Raw genomic sequence first — 18,647 nt, 5'->3', positions numbered from 1 at the left:
TTTAAAAAAAATCAAACATATGGTAAATGCCATTTGAGGCTCAGTACAAAAATAATGAGAAAATGAAATCTGCAAATTTGCACATACCGTATTCTCTTATTGTTTATTTATTATAAGCATTTGTTACAGGTAAGTTGCTTATTTGTGTTGATTTCTCATTAGCTCTTGTTCTTGTTAGATTTAATACAATAACCATTAATATTTTTTAAATGAAAAAATATATATTTTTGAGAGGGTTGGGGGGGGGTCGCCAGGGGAAGCTTGCCTTGGGCACCAGATGTGGTAGCTCTGGCACTGATGGCTGGTTAAATGTAGAACAATAAATTGCTAAATAATTTGTTACAGATTAATATGTCATTTTAATCCCTTTAAAAACACTCCAGTGATAGACATGCCAAAATCTTAATGAACAGCTGGGACAAAATCTTAGAGGGTCTCTCACAGGAAACCAGCACTACCAAGATTACCTTATGATGAGGACTGCTTGCTTCAGTCATGTAGGGGCAGGCTGTCCAAAACACAGACAGCCCCGCCCCGGCGCTCACCCCATTGGTGGAGCAGGGTGCCAAAGCTGGAGGGTCCTGATCGGAGGGGTCCAGTGATTGGCTGCTCGGGTCTGTGTGTGCTCGCAGCGCAGCCTGTCCGTTTGAATGTGCTCGGGACTGGAGAGGGTATCATTTCCATGGACCATCTGTCTCACTGGCTACACACACAACAAAGAAGGACCCAGGATGGTGTTAGTACATGTTGGATATCTGGTTCTCCCCGTCTTCGGCTCAGTTAGAAATAGAGGTATGACTAGCTCTATATATTTTCTTACCCTAACCCTAACAAATTTCTCGGCTTTTTCCTTCTTTTAAATGTCCTCAAATGATGTAAACAGAGCTGACACCTGCTAGCAAAAACCCGAGCCAGCATAATAGCGACAGCCGAGCGTAACGCTAGACAACATTTAGCTATCTTGCTAACTGTAGCGTCGCGTGAAATTAGCCGTTAAAGACCGCTAGCGCGTGGCTAACGTGACTGAAGACATTTAAAATGATATGAGAGCAGCTGTCGTTTGTTTTAGGATGTTTCAGGGCCTGTTACCCGCATCAAATGACTGCAGCTGTCAAATGGCAGCCCCTCTTTTCTTTCATCCTCAGCTGTGCTAGCGCGGTCTGCTGTATCTCTCACCGCGCGCTGTTTACGTGCGTTTGCAGCGTTTTTTTTGTGCAGTCACCGCTAAGCTAACGTTACTGAACAATACCAGTAGTTTCACACAGCCACATTTTACCAGCTCAGCTTTAGCTAATAATATCCACAGCTTTGCGTGGATTTGTCATTAATTTGGCCCCCAAGCATGTATCTGAACTGAAGCTGACAACTGACAACATGACAAGGGGATGTTTGTCCCTTTGTGTGCAGCTGGCATGGAGTCTGTTGATTTACTGAGCTCATTTTACCCCGAGTTAGTCTCAATTAAGGCTTCTCCCAGGTAGTGTAATGGCCGTAGCTCAGATTAGAGGCTATGGCTGGCTATTTAAAATGGTATCAAATGGTGGCATTTTGCCTCAAATCCTCAAAAAGCGTCAGATGAAACCTTGAAATCACGCTGCAGGTGCAGTGCAAATCTGAACAGCATAAATATGAATGATGACACTCGCTGAATTGGCCATAATAACTATAATCACCCTCCATTGCAGCAGGCTATCTGTGTTGATTATGTAATAATAATAGTAATAATTTGACGTGCATTGTTAAAACTACATGCAGTAGCACCAATGATTTCATTGTGCTTTTATTTGTGTTCTTTTTTCCTGTTCCATAGTATCGAGGCTGGCTCTACATTCCGCATTTCTCAGACCTTTGTCCCCCTCCATTGTGTAGCTAACGATCATCTGCTGCTGTCTGCCGTAGCCTCTGCCTGTTCTCTGCATCTAGCTGTATTGTGAACCCCTTCTTCCTCATTTCCTCTTTCCATCTGAAGACGACATTGGCATTAAAACCGAGTTCCCACTCATACCGTATCCTTCTGTGTAACAGACTAAAGAATAACACCTTCTGTAGAAAACAGTTTGTCTTTATTTAAACTGTCATGTTGCTCTTCAGTGAATAACCCATTGTAGCATTAGACTTTACTACAAACTGTCATTGTGATTCTCCCATTCAGTGTGGATAGACTACATTCTGCTGTAAATTTCTGTAAAGTGGATACATTTTGATCCTCCCCGATTCGATTACAGCCAGGCTTGATCGAACTCTTTCAATTTTGTCTCCATCCCCCTATTTGCAAAGGTGCATTGTACCAGTTTTTGTAATCACTAAAGCCTTTGTATGATCACCTTTTTCTAAATAATCACCACCAATAATCTTTTTATCCTAACGTGCACCAATTGGCCGATACCTGTAGTGCTAAAATCATTTGTGTGATGCTATTTCCACTTTTGATGGTCCACTGCACCTGTTCTAGTGGCGTCCAAACGGCTGGTCATAATCCTATCCATGTGTGAAAGCCTTTGTTCCTGCTAGCTGAATTGATTTTGTCAGTCACAATAAATTGGCGAGACTCTCAGGTCTAACTCATCTTGCCATTTGAAAATCCCCCACTATCATGCACAGCCCCCCCAATCAAGTCTTTTCCTCAGACACCTCCAGAATGCTATCCATTTTACAGGGATGTGTATATCCTGCACTGCTGTAGAACTCCTTTTAGAATGAAAATGTCTTTTATTCTTTGGTTGTGGTTTTCTACCTTATGTTCTTGTATTAGATCCTAATGCATGGTCATTTTATACTTTTGTTTTTCCACATTGAACAGCAGATTCCAATGTAAACTTTGTGTAGAGATGTCCCTGCTATACTGAAATGTGCTGTAAGCATACACATCTACTCATTGGATGCTGCTTCTGTTCTGTTAACCCTACAGAGAGCATGGTCGGGCCTTGCCTTTGGTCTTTATTTGCATGGTATTATTATGGTTATGTAGGATATATTACTCTTATTATTACTATTATCACACAGTGCCACACATAACTAATATTTTCCAATAAAGACTGTAGTTTTCTTTCTAACCTTCAGTGTGCTTTTTGCTGATTTCCATGTGGTCCTCCCCTCCTCCCTCCACACTGTGCTGTCACTGAGACGGTCCCCTCACTCTTAATGTGCTCTCATTTCTCAGCTGTCTTTGACAGAATTTCTTCAAGTTGCTGCTCTGCTTACTTTGGAGTAGGGGCAACCAAATTTTCTATCCATATGAAAAAAAAAGAAGCATGTTTATACTGAAACACACCGGCATTGATTTTTAATGTTACATACTGTCATTCACTCCTTATCCAACAAAACACAGCCTCCCTCACATCCACTCATTGGTGTTCATTGGTGATGAGTTAGCATTGAAACAACTTTGGGCGAAATGGATACAATTCTCTGTCTAGGTATACATTATTTTGTATTTTGATGAAAATATATATGGTGACACTCAATTTTCTGTTAAAAATCAACAACTACAATGTACGTCTTTGGCTAATCCAGCAAAAATCATATAAAAATCCATAAAGAACTTGATTTGCAGCATTGCCTAAAATGGCCTGATACACCCAAAGATATGTAACTGTACACAACGGTATAAACACTATTGTAAATGGATGGTCTCATGGTAAATATCATGATATCATCCAACTCTGCCTCGAGGTATTGACTGCTTGGTATTTTAACACAAAGACCTTTGATATCTCCTCGTCCCTTAAGTACTGGATTACATACTTCAGTAGATTGCTTAGTTGTTTTATTAAAGGAAAAATTCAACATTTTGGGAAATACTCTTATTCTCTCTCAAGCAGAGAATTAGTTGAGTAGATCGACACCTCTCATGTCTTAGGGTAGCAGGATAGCTTAGCTTAGCACAAAGATAGGAAACAGGAAGAAACAGCAAGACCAGCTCTGTCAAACGGTAACTAAATCCACCTACCAGCACCTCTAAAGCTCACTAATTTACTAATTTACAGTATTTTGTTTGTTTATTGCAATAACTGTCTATAAAGATGGACAACACATCTCCACTTTCTCCCACTGTACAATAATGAAGTCAAAATATTCCAGATATGGGCACTGCCATCTTGGAGCTCGAGTCTTGCACAGTTGCGATCTCTGGGGTGTCGAGTTCTCGTCGTCCAACCAATTGCAAGCACACAGATTCGGTCAGCCATTCAGTCAGTCGTGACTTCACATCCTCTTTTTATAGACCAAACTTACCAGAAAAGTGAACAGTTGAAAATACATTAGTGTGATAAGAACTACCTAAAAAGACAGAGACCATCTTTTGGGAAAACTTAATTTGATGCGTGCTGTCATTTTTAGTTTGGCCCATGTCCCATCCGCTAAGGGGGCAGGTTTTATGACCTATACTACAGCCAGCCACCAGTCAAGATGTTTTGACTTCACTTTTGGGCAGACCCCCAGGATGCGCACTGGGCTTTAAAGGCAATTCATAGCAACCAAACAGTGGCATTACAATGTCTGTGATGCACTTGGGCCCAAAAAGACTGTCTGACATAGACTTAATTGTGAAAGAGACATCTGTAAATCAGTGGGTAGCCTACTTTTTTTTTTGAACGCCACAACCCCTGCGAAATGATTCTTCCTCTATCGGAATTTAATCCATTTGGTTCAATAACATCTTGAAAGTCTAGAAGAGCTGCATGGTTAAATACTTTGATCCCCATTCAAGTTAACAGAGGGCTTAACATGATGTTAGCAGCTTGGCTTGTGAAAGTCTGTTGTGCACTTGCTCTGTGGGCCCAGTGATGCAGATGATCTGGATAATTTCACATCTGGGAAGTCGAACTTTTTGGCTTCATGCGCCACTGAGCAACTTTCATACAAATGAACAAAGCTCAGCCATCAACACTGTATCAGTTCTCTTTATCCACCATATTTTGGGGAGCTGTCATGTCGCCCATCTTCATTTTACAGTCTATGGTTTAGTTCTTTAAAAAAAGTAAATTAGCAGTTGTACAGAGGGGTTATGTGACAAACTATTTATTGGCTGTGAAATAGTCCTCAAGAAATAGTCTGGCACATAACCCACCATCATTTTTCTATTAATTTAACAAGGAGAGATAACCTGACAGATATAAGAGTGGTATCCATCTTCTCATCTAAATCTCTCTCATTAACAGTCTCCAAATATGAAGCATAATTAGAAATCAATTTGGCTCAATCACCGAATGGCAACTGTGTCATCTTTAAAGTGTTTTATCTTTGTATGTAGCGTTGTGAAAATACTGGCCTCTTTCATAAAGTCCTCTTCTCATTATTAGTAGAACAGACCTTGACACAGTTATACACATAAAATCACAGAAAGAACACGTCGCCACTCACGGTTTTAAAAATAAATTTCTACAGTTATACAGTCGTGCCTTTGTTGCTATTGTTAAATTGAAGGCCTTTTGTAAATGAATAATAGCAAGACACTTTTATAACAAAAGTTCTGGATGTTTCTATTGAATCTAGAAAATAATTAGCTTCTTAAATCCTTATTTTTCCTGTGTTTATGTGGTCTTGGTTTAAGAGTTGCTCTCACTCTAACTTTAAAAGTGGGTAAACTGGTTACAACACAGTGCAGGCAACGATGTCATTAATTGCAAGTATTACATTGCACATTTGAAATATAAACTCAGTCATTTAAATAGTTTCAGAGTCTGGGACTTCTTTCTGTCATGTTCCAACCACTTGAGCCTTACATCTGTTCACAGTGTCTGAAATAGTCGGAGTTATTTATGTGCTGACACAAGGTGTGTCTGAGACCCAGCCATATGCGCATGGCAACTTTCTTCAGCGACTCCAGCAGCAGACCTTTAAATAACTCAACAGCTTTAATGCACAAGTTCTTTGACAGTAGCTGCACTGGTAAAGACCACATTAATATCAGATGCTTTGTCTTCCACCCCGTGCCCAACCTGTCCTTGTTTGACTCATGTGTAGCATCAAGGTCAGTATGCTGTGTGCAAGCATGTGTCATGTGGAGCCGGTTGTATGCAGACTTTCACTCCAGCTGTGAAACAATCTGATTTCACTCATTAGTCCCTCATTCTGAGGGTGAGCATGCCAATCACTGATATCAGCAGGTGTGGTGATGATGGGCTTCAATGAAAAACTGCATACACAAGACTCTCAGCGTCACATGACAGAAGACCACCACACCAGCATTGAGACAGGATTATGTTAGAGGGGAGGTGTGATTGTAAAGCTGCAGTGATGGAAGCAGGAGGGGTTGGAGAGAGGGAGAGAGAGAGACAGGTTCGATGTCAGACTGCTGCAGTCGCGGCTGGGCAGGGCTTACGGGCTGTCACTCACGCAGGGACACCATGCCGCAGCCACACCGTGGGGGAGGGGCTGCCTGTGCAGCAGCTCAGGGGTGAAAAGAGGTGGATGGGAGTGTATGAGCGTGTGTGCTTTATGCGTGTGTAGATGGGTGGGGGTCTGTTCTGCACCAATCAGGCATTTTATGTCTGCGAGTCAAAGTCGAAGCAGAGACATAACAATAACAACATCAGGGCTGTTACTGCAATATGTCAAATATTAATGTCAGGGATTCATGCTGGGAAAGACAATTTTATATTTACTCTGAGCTTCACATCGAGTCCAGTCATGCCGGGTCACAGGCTTCATACAAAAGTGATGCACAGCCTTTAACCAATCCAAACCAGCGGTCTGCCATTTCTGCTCTACTTCCTCAGCCAAATGTTGTTTTCAGATTGCTCATGGCTCTCAAGGTTCACTGGCTTCCCATGTCCCGAGGCTATATGCAACGAAGCGAAACAGCAGCCATGCATGTATGTCATTTTAGCAATAATTGAGGAATGGTTTGACATTTTGGGAAATTTGGCTTCTAGTGGAGAGTGTGATGAGACGATTAATACCACTCTCACATTTCACAGTGAAGCTTAGCACAAAGACTAGAAACAGCCAGCATGGTTCTACATCACAAAGTTACAGCTTTGCTTTTCTTTTTTAATTACATACAAAAAAACTACCCAGACTACTTCCTGGCTTGGACCAGTAACTTCTAGGAGTCCCTGCTGGTAACTGCTCAAGAAATTGTCTGCCACAGAACATCTATGAAATGACAGATTATTGTTTTGACACTTTGGTTTTACATATTAAACAAACAAATAAAACACGTTAAATAATAAGCTTTAAATGTGCTGGTCGGCATACTCTATAATCAAGGGGTGTTTCCAATCTTTATGCTATGTTAAGCTAACCAGCTGCTGTCTACACCCGGCAGCCGGTTAGCTTAGCTGGTAAAATAGATTAGAGAGTGGTATTGCTGTCCTTCTCTCTTGCGTCAGCTCTGGACATTTCGGGGTGACATGTTAATTTACCCTTGTTAAATCCGTCATCTCTTTTCAAAATAAACTTCAGTTTTCACAGGAAACATACTGTTTTCTGCTCGTTGAATGCATACCATCTCTTTTCAACATTAACCTAGAACGTAGGTACAAAAGTTCAGTTTTAAATTTTACTTCCTTAAGTTAAGCAACAAAAGCATGTGGTTAAATTCAGAATAAAACATCGTAGTTTGACTTATAAATATGTGGGTTTGTTTCAAACATAATTTAGCATAACATGACATACATCATATATATGTCAAATAGCATAGTATAGCATATTATGGTACATATATATCTATATATATATCTATATATATATACACGTATATATACGTATATATATGCGAACACACTATGTTAGAATAACTTGATTTTCGGTTTCAAACAATGAACAAACAGCGGCCTCCTGAGTGAAAGTCCGGAGTTTGTTTGACCCATTCACCTCACCTCCTACTAGCCCTATGCAAACCTTCTTGCTCTTTATATAACTGTTGATGCCCAGTGTCAAAAAATGCCGCTGCCCAGTGCGTGTCATTCTGCCCCTGAAGGGTGTCTCAGTGCATCAATGTCTGACACCAAGAGCCACTGACCAAGCATTGGTATTGGAGAAGTTGGGAATGATACTACGTTGAAATCTCAACTCAGTGCAGACTATTTTAAACAATGCACTATTTGGATGGAGACGGACAGTATTTTGTGTATCGCTCCAGAAAAGGGGCAGAAGTTAGCATCTCCAGCTGGAGCTGATACATACCCATGACAATTGCAGAGTCATTTATCCCGGAGGGCTGCTGTTGTCAATCTTTCCAGTTAAATACAAAAGCCAAATGTTAGCAGGTGTTAATGGGTTATTTGTGCAGTGGGAAATGAGCTTCAGAGAGAGAAAGCAAACAAGCACATTCCCAAAATGTTGTACTATTCCTTTAGATTAATAAATATATTAAAACGTCATCCATTGAAAGTATATTGTGGGATTTTGCATTCACATAAAATGTTGCAGACTTGAAAATTTGTAAATTAGATCTCAGCTCAGTGAACTATATAGTGTTAATTAGATTTGTCAGCAATTGCTAAATATATCACAAACCATTAACTACCATCCAAATCATCTCCTCTTCTTATTAGACATACTTTGTCACTCCATATCACTGTTTATCAAGTTTTAATCTGCCTGACTCAGCTTGAAACCACTGACAGAGCAGTAGATGAGACAATTATGTCTTCCAACCATGCAAACGCGCAATACTCCGTTACTTAATTATACACAGTGCACAGTCCATCCTCCGGACCCCACTGTCTGCTTCCTGTTCCAGAAGGCTAGAAAGCCGTAATGGGCAGTTGAAGAAGTAATTGTTTGTTCCCACCTCATCCTCCTCCCGGCCCTCCTCTCTCCGAGCTCAGAGTAATTTGTATTGATTGTTTTGTGCAACCTGATACCGAGGTGATTCAGTGGGACTACCACACAATCTCATGCCTCCTCCATCTCTGATAGGATGGGTGGAGGAAGGTAGAAATGGAGGCAGATAATCTTTTGAGCCCACCTCAGTTGCTGTGCAGGGTTATAATGAGAAATCTACAGTTGTGTATTTGTTCCATGGAACGGCAGACGTAATACAGAGCCTGAATCTTTTAAATTGACTAGCAGTGGACCGCAGACATCCCTCAGTGCTGTAGATCTTCTTGGAAACACACCAGGCTGTTAGTGAAGATCCATCCTTCCTGCTGGCTGCACTGTGGCAAGTGGAGAGGCAGGCCATCGGGTGCAATCTGTGTGTGGGTTTAGATGGTGCTCCACAGGGGGTCTCAATGTCTGTGTCCTCCATCTGCTGTTTTGTCTGTCTTGTCTTGTCTCTTCCTGTGTCTCTCCTATTTTCTAAATGTCTCTGTGTGATTGGTTGTTAAATGTGTTTGTGTGTGTGTGAGAAAGCCAAAAAGTGCTTGTTTCTGCAATTATGTGCGTCAGTATGTACTCTCCATTGGTTTGTCTGGGTCTCTCTGTGGTGCCTGTTTGGATGATGAGGCTCAGCCCTGATCACTTGCATTTCCTCTCCATAGGAGCACACTTCACCAGGCATCAACACAGCCATGCTACCTCCTGCCGACACTTTCACCTGGGCGCACCCCAAGCGCCCATCTCAGCAGAGTTCCCTCTAGGACACGCCAGCCAGCCGCCTCAGACCGGCTTGGCCACCCACCTGCCCCCGGCACACCACCCGCCCCTCACTGCCCTGCCTGCACCCCCTCAGTTCCAGGATGTGCCGGGTCCTCCATTCCTACCTCAGGCCTTACACCAGCAATACCTCATCCAGCAGCAGCTTCTTGAAGCGCAGCACCGCAGGATTCTCCCGCACTCCAGGTATAATTGCTACCTGCATGCAAATACAGATACGCACAAACTAATAAACCTTATCAAACATTTTTAAAATCTCATCTTCGTCCTTCTGCAGAAGAACCCAGGAGCGTATACCCCTGAACCCTCACCGACTGCGCTCAGGCTATGAGTACTCCCCTCCCCTCCATGTTCCTCAGCCAATGACACAGCAGCAGCGGTACCTGGCCGAAGGCACCGACTGGTGAGTCACTGTCGGAGATTAACGAGAGTCCTGTAGAGTCGTGAAATGATTCCGTCCTTTCATCTTTACGCCCATCTGTCTGTGTGTCACATTGCCTAGCATGGGTGATGATGTTGATTTAGTCTCTTGTCTGCCTGCCCGCAGGGATCTCAGCGTTGATGCTGGCCTCCCTCACCACCAGTACCAGCTCCAGCAGCTTCCGCAGCACTATCAGCATTACCTGGCCTCCCCTCGAATGCACCACTTCCCCAGGAACACATCCTCTGCACAAGTGGTATGTCGGTCACCCTGCTATTTTGTAATGCAAATTTACTTATCATCATTTTTAAATATATCTTGACCTTTAAATTAAGGTGTCTGCAGGTCCTTAAAATGTCTTAAATTCAAAAGTCTCAAATGCAACAAACATTTGATCTAATCTAAATCCATCTAGCCATCTTTTAATTTTTTGTCAAAATGTGTCAAGCTCTTCTGCGTTAAAGTCCAGATTTCTGATGTTACAAATCTTCAAACCGCTAAACCTTATTTCACGCTTGCACTATGTTTCACTATCCCAGCTCACTCTAATAACCATAATCTTACATAAAACGTAGCTCTGCACGGTACTACATATACTATTTACTTTTATACTATAAGAAAAATATGATTTGTCCAAAGGCAGCCTTAAAATTTGGTTAAAAATGATCTTGAGAAAGTCTTAAAAAGCCTTAAATTTAAGTGTCTGATACCTGTAGACATCCTGCATTGATCTGATGCACTTCTGGTCTCGCCTCTTGCTGTTTTGAAAAGAAAATCACAGTTTTGTTTTGTTTTTTTTTGGTTTGTATTACCTGTCAGTATTCTCAAAAATGTCTTGTATTTCCAAAGATGCATCAAAACAATGGAGAAAAACTGTGTTCGACTACTCTTATATTGCTGTAATATCACAAAGAGTTCTCTTTTGTTAGGTTGTGCATGAAATCAGAAACTACCCGTACCCACAGCTGCACCTGTTGGCACTGCAAAGTCTGAATCCTTCGAGGCACGCCACCGCTGTGAGAGAAAGTTATGAGGTAAATCCTTCTCCAAATCAAGTTCATAGACTTTCTACCCATCCGTCTGTTAGAGCCTCAGACAATCTCACCTCAAGTTCCATTTAGTGCCTGTTCTGGTGCTTTTGATCATATCCCATGATCTCCTTCAGGCTCAGTTGTTGTGGAGTGATAGATGCTGCAAAAAAGTGCACGTTAAAGGGACTGCCTACACCAAAATCAAAAAAACATATTTTTCCTCTTACCTGTAGTGTTTCTTATCCATCTAGATTGTTTTGGTTTGAGTTGCTGAGTGTTGGAGATATCGGCTGTTGAGATGTCTGCCTTCTTTCAATTGTAATGGAACTAGATGGCACTCGGCTGGAGGTGCTCAAAGCTCCAAAAATTACATTTGAAAAACTCAACAGCAATGTCTCTTTCCAGAAATCATGACCCGGGTACTCAAGATAATCCACAGACCTTGTTGTGAGCATGTGAGAACTATTTTCTCTTTACCAAACTACAGTCGCCAAACATATCACAGTGCAGAAGGAAGTGTGCATCTGCTCATGGACAAGAGACTCATGCTAGTGACAGTGCAAGTTGCAAACATTAATGGCGCCCTCCTTGTCTGAGCTGTAACATTAGCTAGCTCAGTGGTGCTAGGTGAGCTAGTAGTAGATGCACGCTTCCTTCTGTGCATTCATGCAGTTGTGGGTGTAGTGCAGTAAAGAGAAAATAGTTCCTACATGTAACTGCTCACACCTAGGTCTGTGGATTATCTTTTCAGTTCACTGTTGACCTTGAACACCCCGGTTTTACAACATCATTTAGTCCATTTAGTAGCTGTTCAAGTTTTATATTCTTTACTTATGTGGACTTCTCCTCAGGAGCTGTTGCAACTGGAGGACCGGCTGGGGAGTGTCAGCAGAGGAGCTGTTCAGACAACCATAGAGAGATTCACCTTTCCACATAAATACAAGAAGGTAGGACAGATAACAAAAATTACTGGATGTTGTTAACATACAGAGACATGCACTGTTGGATATATTCCCATTTTTTACAATCACTTTTCTGACCCTACCTTTTTACCTCCGTGTAATCTGACCTGCGAACAGAGAAAGCCCCTGCAGCTGAAGATTGGGGAGGAGGAGGAAACGGATGTGGATGAGAAATGTACCATCTGTTTGTCAATGCTGGAAGACGGAGAGGACGTCAGGTCAGAAATGATTAGTAGCCCCTAGAATTCTAGTTTTACCACAAAAAATTCACTTCTCTGAAAAGCAAATAAGCTGAAAATAAAAGTTTGACATTTTGGGAAATACGCTATTTGCTTGCTGGCATAGACATAGAGGAGAAGATTGATAAAGTAAGTGACTGAATGTTAATTACTGAGCTTTAAAGGTAGGCTGACTGTGTTACCTGTGGACAGAGTTGGGCTAGCTGTTTCCTCCGGTTTCCAGACTTTGTGCTAAGCTAAGCTAACTGGCTGCTGGCTGTAGTTGATATTCAGCAGGACATGAGAGTGATATTTACTTTCTCATCTAATGCTTCACTAAATGGTGGCCAGACATATTTTCCAAAAATGTAAGACTGCTCCTTTAATAACTTGTAAATAAGATCTCGACCCAGTGAACATCTACTGTTAACAGGAAATGCTAAATATATCAAGAACCATTAACTCACAGCCAATCCTCAAAATCAAGGCATATCTTAAAGATGATGATATGGATCAATGTTTTCACTTTGCACTGATAATATTGATCATTGAATCCATAAATATCAAACCAGATCTGTATCATTACACCCATATAGGTTACACAATTAGTAGGTGGATTTTGTAACAGTCTGACGGAGCCAGGGTAGCTGTTTCCACCTGTTTTCAGTTTTATGCTAAGCTAAGCTAACTGGGTGTTGGCTCTAGGTTCATATTTAACAAACAGATGCGAGAGTGGTATTGATCTTCTCATTTAACAAGGCAAGTAAGCGGATTTTCCAAAAATGTTGAACTAGTTCTTAAATCTGTGACATGAGCATGTGCACCAACACGCGCATTTCAGACCAAGCTGTGGTGTGAAATCCCCAGTGCCCTGGGATGGGGAAAGAGGGTCAGTTTACAGCATGTGGAGTCTCAGCTGTCTGAGAGGCGTGCAGGATTGATGACTCAACAGAAGTCGCCTCTACGTGCCTGAATGAACAAAATTAACTCCCTGCTGGTTTCAGAAGTTCTTTGCAAGCACATAACTCTATTGCACAGGGAGAGTCAGTGTGAATCAACATTGACCCTGTGTCTCTCTGTCTCTCTGTCCTCCAGGAGATTGCCCTGCATGCACCTCTTCCACCAGGGCTGCGTGGACCAGTGGCTGGCCACCAGCAGGAAGTGTCCGATCTGTCGGGTTGACATCGAAACACAGCTGAACCCTGACAGCTGATGAGATTTCAGCGCCCCTCTCCCCTCCTTGTCAATCACCCTCGTGTGGTTCCTGCTTTCTTCCACCCCGGCTTGCCGGCCCTCCTCCTCCTCCTCCCCCCTGTTGGGTGCTTTGCCAAATGTCTCCAGACTTCATGTGACATCACCACCCTTCTGACTCACGCTTTACTGAGCCAAGCCAGGATAACTAACTGCACGAGAGGCCGCAGAGGACTCTCTTTATATAGAAGCACATCCCTCTGGAGGCAAAAGACACGCAGACACACACACATACTCATGTACACAGGGTTTACTTGTAGCTTGCTGGTCGTAAGTGGGGTGTTGTTGCTGTTGTGGTGTTGTACTGTAGGTAGCCCCGGGCTGTGTAGCATGTCCTCAAAGCCATGACTTAATGTCCTGAGAGTGGAAAACACATAACCCCACACTGAGCTGGCTACTTTCTCTCTCTTCTTCTCTCTCTTTCTCTCTTTCTATATATATAAATATATATATTTCTCTCTTTACCAACACACTTCAATCAAAGTGAATATTCTGCCACACAAGAAAGCTTAACAAATGCTCTGATGCCATGTTTACCTAAAGATCATTTGTGGTCGTAGTAGAGTAGCAGTAACCAACAAGTGATATCTGGTGCGCTGTTGCTTCCTTGGGCGCACAAGCACCAGCTAGCTGAGTGTTTTAATTCTATCATGCAGCTTTGACATTTTGCAATACAGTTGTACATTTACCTTGGGTTGGTGTCATGTGAGATGGTGTTGTGTGAGTAGGTCTCTTTCACTGCCGTGGGAAAACCGAGCCCAGTGACTGAGTTGTTGTGTGTTTTAAAATCTACAAAAAAAAAATAGGTAGAAAGTGTTTTTTACCAAAATGCATTTTTGTCACGGTGTAGCTTGAACCTGATGCACAGGTTCACATGTGTGTGTGTGCTCTGCCCTGCTGTGTGTGACTTCAAGAATGTGTCTAACAAATGTGTGGATGTTCAAAGAGTGCAAATGTGAGTGTGTTTCAAGGGTTCGAGGCAACAACTAGACGTTAAATCGCTGTAGGTTAACAGCATGGCCACTGGAGCGCTTATACAACATGAAGCCAAAAAAAAAAATAGGGATGATAAAAGGAAACTATCATGCACTGCAGAGTGAGGTGGGAGGAAGACTTAGCTGCCCTCGTACCTGTACCTTCATCTGGCGCAGGGCCAGTGGCAGAACAGTGTGTACTAAACTTGCATGTTTCATCGTCAACTTGGGCTGTTAGCTCCAGTAGCGTTTCTTCAATATTAAAAGGTACAGAGATGGCTTTGCATGACTTAGTTAATCTGAGCTGTGACTATCTTCTCAACACAACAAACAAACAAAAAAAAGTGTCAGTGGCTGCTCCCCTGACTTGTAGCGTGTGTTCATCCTGTCCCCTTTGGTGGCAACGATGGGATCCTCTTCTTGATGTTTACCTTATTGCCTAAAGAACAAGCACATGTGACGATAGTTATAGCAACAAAAGGTTTTTTCCTTGGTATTGCATTTGCGTTGGTTTATATATAGGTATAGATTCATGCAGTGTTTCAGCAGAGAGAGGAGCTTGCGTATTGATCTTGTGTATTCGTGTGACAGACCTCCCCTCGTGGTTGCTATGCTGGTTGCTATGCTGTATTGCTAGAACATGTAGAACGTGGTGAGACGGAGGCAGCCTCCCTCTCGCAGTGCACACAGACATGAGACGACACAACAGCAGGAAAACATTCAGGCTGTTAACACTTGCTCTGACTGGTTTTCACTTCTCCATTTTCTTTTTTACCCTTTGTGTTGTTTCTGTTCAACAGGATGCCTTTAGGACCCTCTCTGTCCTACGCACTGTGATAGAAAAGGATAAGCCCAGAGACTCTTTAAGCCTTGTGGGTTGAGGATCAATTAACTCGGATTACTTTCTCCCTGTCTTGTGCACTGCCAGTGTCGACACTGCCTCCTCCTGTAGTGGAGTCATCCGTGATGAAGTTTTCATAGTTTACACAGGGTGTTGTCAGTTGAGATGCCTTAAGTATTTAACAATCATAATTTATTACTAACTGTAGATATTGTTGGTATGTATTTAATTTTATATAGTTTTTTTTGGGAGGGGTGGGAGGGGGGTGACTGAATCATAATTTATTTATTTAGAAATAACACAAAAATGCTATGAAAAAAACTATTACCTCATTTTTGCATTGTTTTAAATGGGAATGCTTTGCATGCAGTTGTACTTTTTGGAACACTAAAGTCTATGAAAAAAAAGAGCCCTGCTGTTTGATCTCCACAAGCTGGCTGTGCGATGTTTACTGTCCAAGGCTGAGCTACTGAGCCCGCTCTCTGTCTTTCTCTTTCTCTTTCTGGCTCAATCCCAATACACCTCTTGCCCTGACCACTTAGCTCTACTCCTCCACGTAAAGGGGTAGGGTGTCCTGTTTCTTGTTGAGGTAGAGGGGTAGGGTAAAGTGTAAAAGGCCCAGACACACCAGACTGACGTCGGTAGTCTGTATTCATCATTCAAAAAGGGAACCCGAAAGACCAACAGGAGAGATTCAAGATGCTAATTAGCCAGTTAGCACATTAAAGACACTACCCCATGTCGAAAGAACAAATTATTATACAATGCACCAGTGAAAAATAACACAAACAATTACAAATTGTATCTGCTAAGGAGCTCAATGGCTAAAAATTATCTTACCTTACTTAACAAGTTGGTTTTGATCTCACACCCTCTTGACTTAAGTAATTTGTTTACTTTCCTCACTTCTGTTAAACTCTTCTTGTGCACTGAGTCTAACTGCCAATCAGAGTGATTTCATAAACCGATGGTCTTCGCTGTCTCTGACGCAGATTCAACATTCTGAATCGGCTGAAAAGAAACCAACAAGGGCTGACTAGTGCCAACAGTGTGGGGCACACCGCAAAAACAAGGGGGCAGATGCTCACTGACGGCCAGATGTTGCCCAACAGTGGACTGTCAGTTTGGTGTGTCGGGGCCCTAAGGGCTACATGGTCCTCCAAATGGAGGTTTTTCAGAAGCACACTCCAAACCACGATATTACAAATCATTGGCAAAATGGCTGTATGAGCAACCAAACAAACTCACACATATATTTTCTTCATTAATGAAGATTTGAAAATGACAGTAACTATTGTATTATCTTAGTTTAATGTTGCTTTGATGTATTATGGTCCTTGTCTGTATAACAAGCATAAAATAAGTCATTCGTAGCATTCGCTGATGTGTCGGTAGCTGACTAGCTAGCTAGCTAATGTTACGTTGTTATTGCTGATTTGTGCATGACTGTCTTGCATTCTGACATATTTCCATGTCTCATCCCCCCCTTTGATAGCACATGATGCCATAAATTTAATGAAACTCCAGCAGTGAGGTTCCTGCACTTGTTACTGCTCCTCCTGTATTAATGCAGGCTGGCAGAATAGGAGCAAGGGTTGCTAACGTTAGCCTACAGGGCTCTGCTTGTGGCCTGGTAATGAAGCAGTGTTATTTTCTATTTGATTACTTCTTTAAACAATTGATAGCATGAAACTGAAGTTGTGAGCCAATTGCAAGCTTCCATGCTTTTCTGTCTTCATTTGATAAATGACAAAGGTCATTGTAATAAAACCGTTATTGCCATAGTCACATCTGTTTACTTAACTGCCATCAATGACGATGCTGACGGCCTATCAGGGTCTTTAATGGTTTTCCCATTATGATAGGGGAAGATTTCAACCATTACCCCTTGTGACTCTGTTCCGAGGGGCCAAGGGGCTCTTGAAACAAGGTGTATGGGTAAAAATAAGAAATGGGATTGGGCCTTAGTCTCTATCTCTCTCTTTCTCTCTCTCATGTGGTGCTGTGGATCTTGGTTACATTCCATTCAATGCAATTTCTCTGATCCCCCATGCTGTGATGTAGTGGACAAACTGCAATGAAGTGATTTTTTTTTTGTTTTGCACTCACTTGTTAAAATATGGGAACCCTCTCACTGGCAAAAAAAAAGTTAGTTTAGATAATTTAATATGAACACTAAGGACTCTGGCTTTTATTTTGTATGCTCTGCTTCTCACAATGCACTATGGGTCTTAAAAACGATCATCTGTGAAGCATGTTCCTTCGCTTTAACTCTTTGTATCTTTTAATTTCCATTTTCTCTGGTGTTTCTCTTCAGTTTGTAGACATAACAAGTGCCTCGCTTTAAGTGTTAGGAGATATTTCCATGTTACTGAAACCATTAATAACAATCAATCCATGAAGCCACCATGCCTTATTGGTTGCACAATTAATTAAAGAGTGAGTTGTGAAGACAGCATTTGACAGGTGTCTGCAAAAGCCATTATACTCAAAATTGAAATCAAACTGTCCAGACTAGCTTTTGGTTTGTAGAACTGGAACAATACAGATTGTGGAAATAGTTCCGACTATAAAGAGGCATGTTTCACTGTGGGCTTTACAACAACTTCAGTAATCCTTCTTTAATTTTATCTTCTATCTCCAAGTCTTCATTTGTTTTTTTATTTCACCGTCCATCTCTCCTCTCAGAATCTATCCTCTGTTTCCTTTCACAGTCTTAAAGGAAGGCAAGGATTTTAAAGCACAACCTTTTCTAAAAATGCATGTTTTCTCAGGTTTCAATATAGTCTCAATGGTTTAATAGTATATGGTGAAAATATATACAAAGAATATAACAGGAAAAAAAAATATTAATTTTGTTGCTGTTTGAAACTGAAAAACAAAACTGAAGAGAAAATATCCCAAAAAGTGCCAGTGAAAGGGCTGCCGCCATCCTCGTATGAAACTCTGCTGTTTAGCTGTGACTGCGCAATGTTTTTCAATATAGGATATTTTATCTGAAAATAGAACTATTTATCATTAATATTAAAGCAATAGCGCATTAATGGTGATGAGTGTGTTGATGAAGAAATGGATGAGCATATTATGGGTAAATGTTAGATTCACATGTGGTGGAATTTTGTACTTTATTTATTATTAATACTAATAATAATGATAATGATTTCAAAAGTTGCATTGCTAAACCCAAACTGTTCTGTTTTGTTTTTTAATTTTAATTTTATTTCATGGCTTGTATATTATCCTTTTGTATGTGCTCTTTTTGTAATAAATTGGATAAAATCAACAAGTGCCTGTTTTTGTGTCTTCTATATTCTGGTATAATATGGCCTCAGCTTTCCTCCAGATGAAAACACATGGTTATAATTTGAATCCATGACATGTCAGAAGCTGTTGTTAGGTAAAA

At 41.5% G+C, this 18,647-nt stretch overlaps 1 protein-coding gene across 3 annotated transcripts; it reads left to right on the top strand.

The window, feature by feature from the left end:
* The first annotated feature begins 342 nt into the window (after positions 1–342).
* rnf165a (ring finger protein 165a) lies at positions 343–18,512 on the top strand. Of its 3 annotated transcripts, XM_049604221.1 has the most exons (9): positions 343–792; positions 1,811–3,416; positions 9,432–9,732; positions 9,824–9,949; positions 10,094–10,223; positions 10,897–11,001; positions 11,850–11,945; positions 12,078–12,178; positions 13,274–18,512. In XM_049604221.1, exons 2-9 carry the CDS (start codon positions 3,395–3,397, stop codon positions 13,389–13,391), a joined length of 999 nt encoding a protein of 332 aa, XP_049460178.1. In that variant the 5' UTR covers positions 343–792; positions 1,811–3,394; the 3' UTR covers positions 13,392–18,512. The 3 variants fall into 3 exon arrangements, with proteins under 3 accessions (XP_049460178.1, XP_049460176.1, XP_049460177.1); XM_049604219.1 differs by lacking the exon at positions 1,811–3,416 and having other exon boundaries at positions 344–792; XM_049604220.1 differs by having other exon boundaries at positions 345–792; positions 1,811–9,732.
* The last annotated feature ends 135 nt before the right edge of the window (positions 18,513–18,647 follow it).

The sequence above is a fragment of the Epinephelus fuscoguttatus genome, linkage group LG18 (assembly GCF_011397635.1).
Source record: "Epinephelus fuscoguttatus linkage group LG18, E.fuscoguttatus.final_Chr_v1".
In the NCBI taxonomy this organism is placed as follows: domain Eukaryota; kingdom Metazoa; phylum Chordata; class Actinopteri; order Perciformes; family Serranidae; genus Epinephelus; species Epinephelus fuscoguttatus.
The sequence above is the reverse complement of the archived record's forward strand: the minus strand, read 5'-3'. Positions and strand labels throughout refer to the sequence as shown.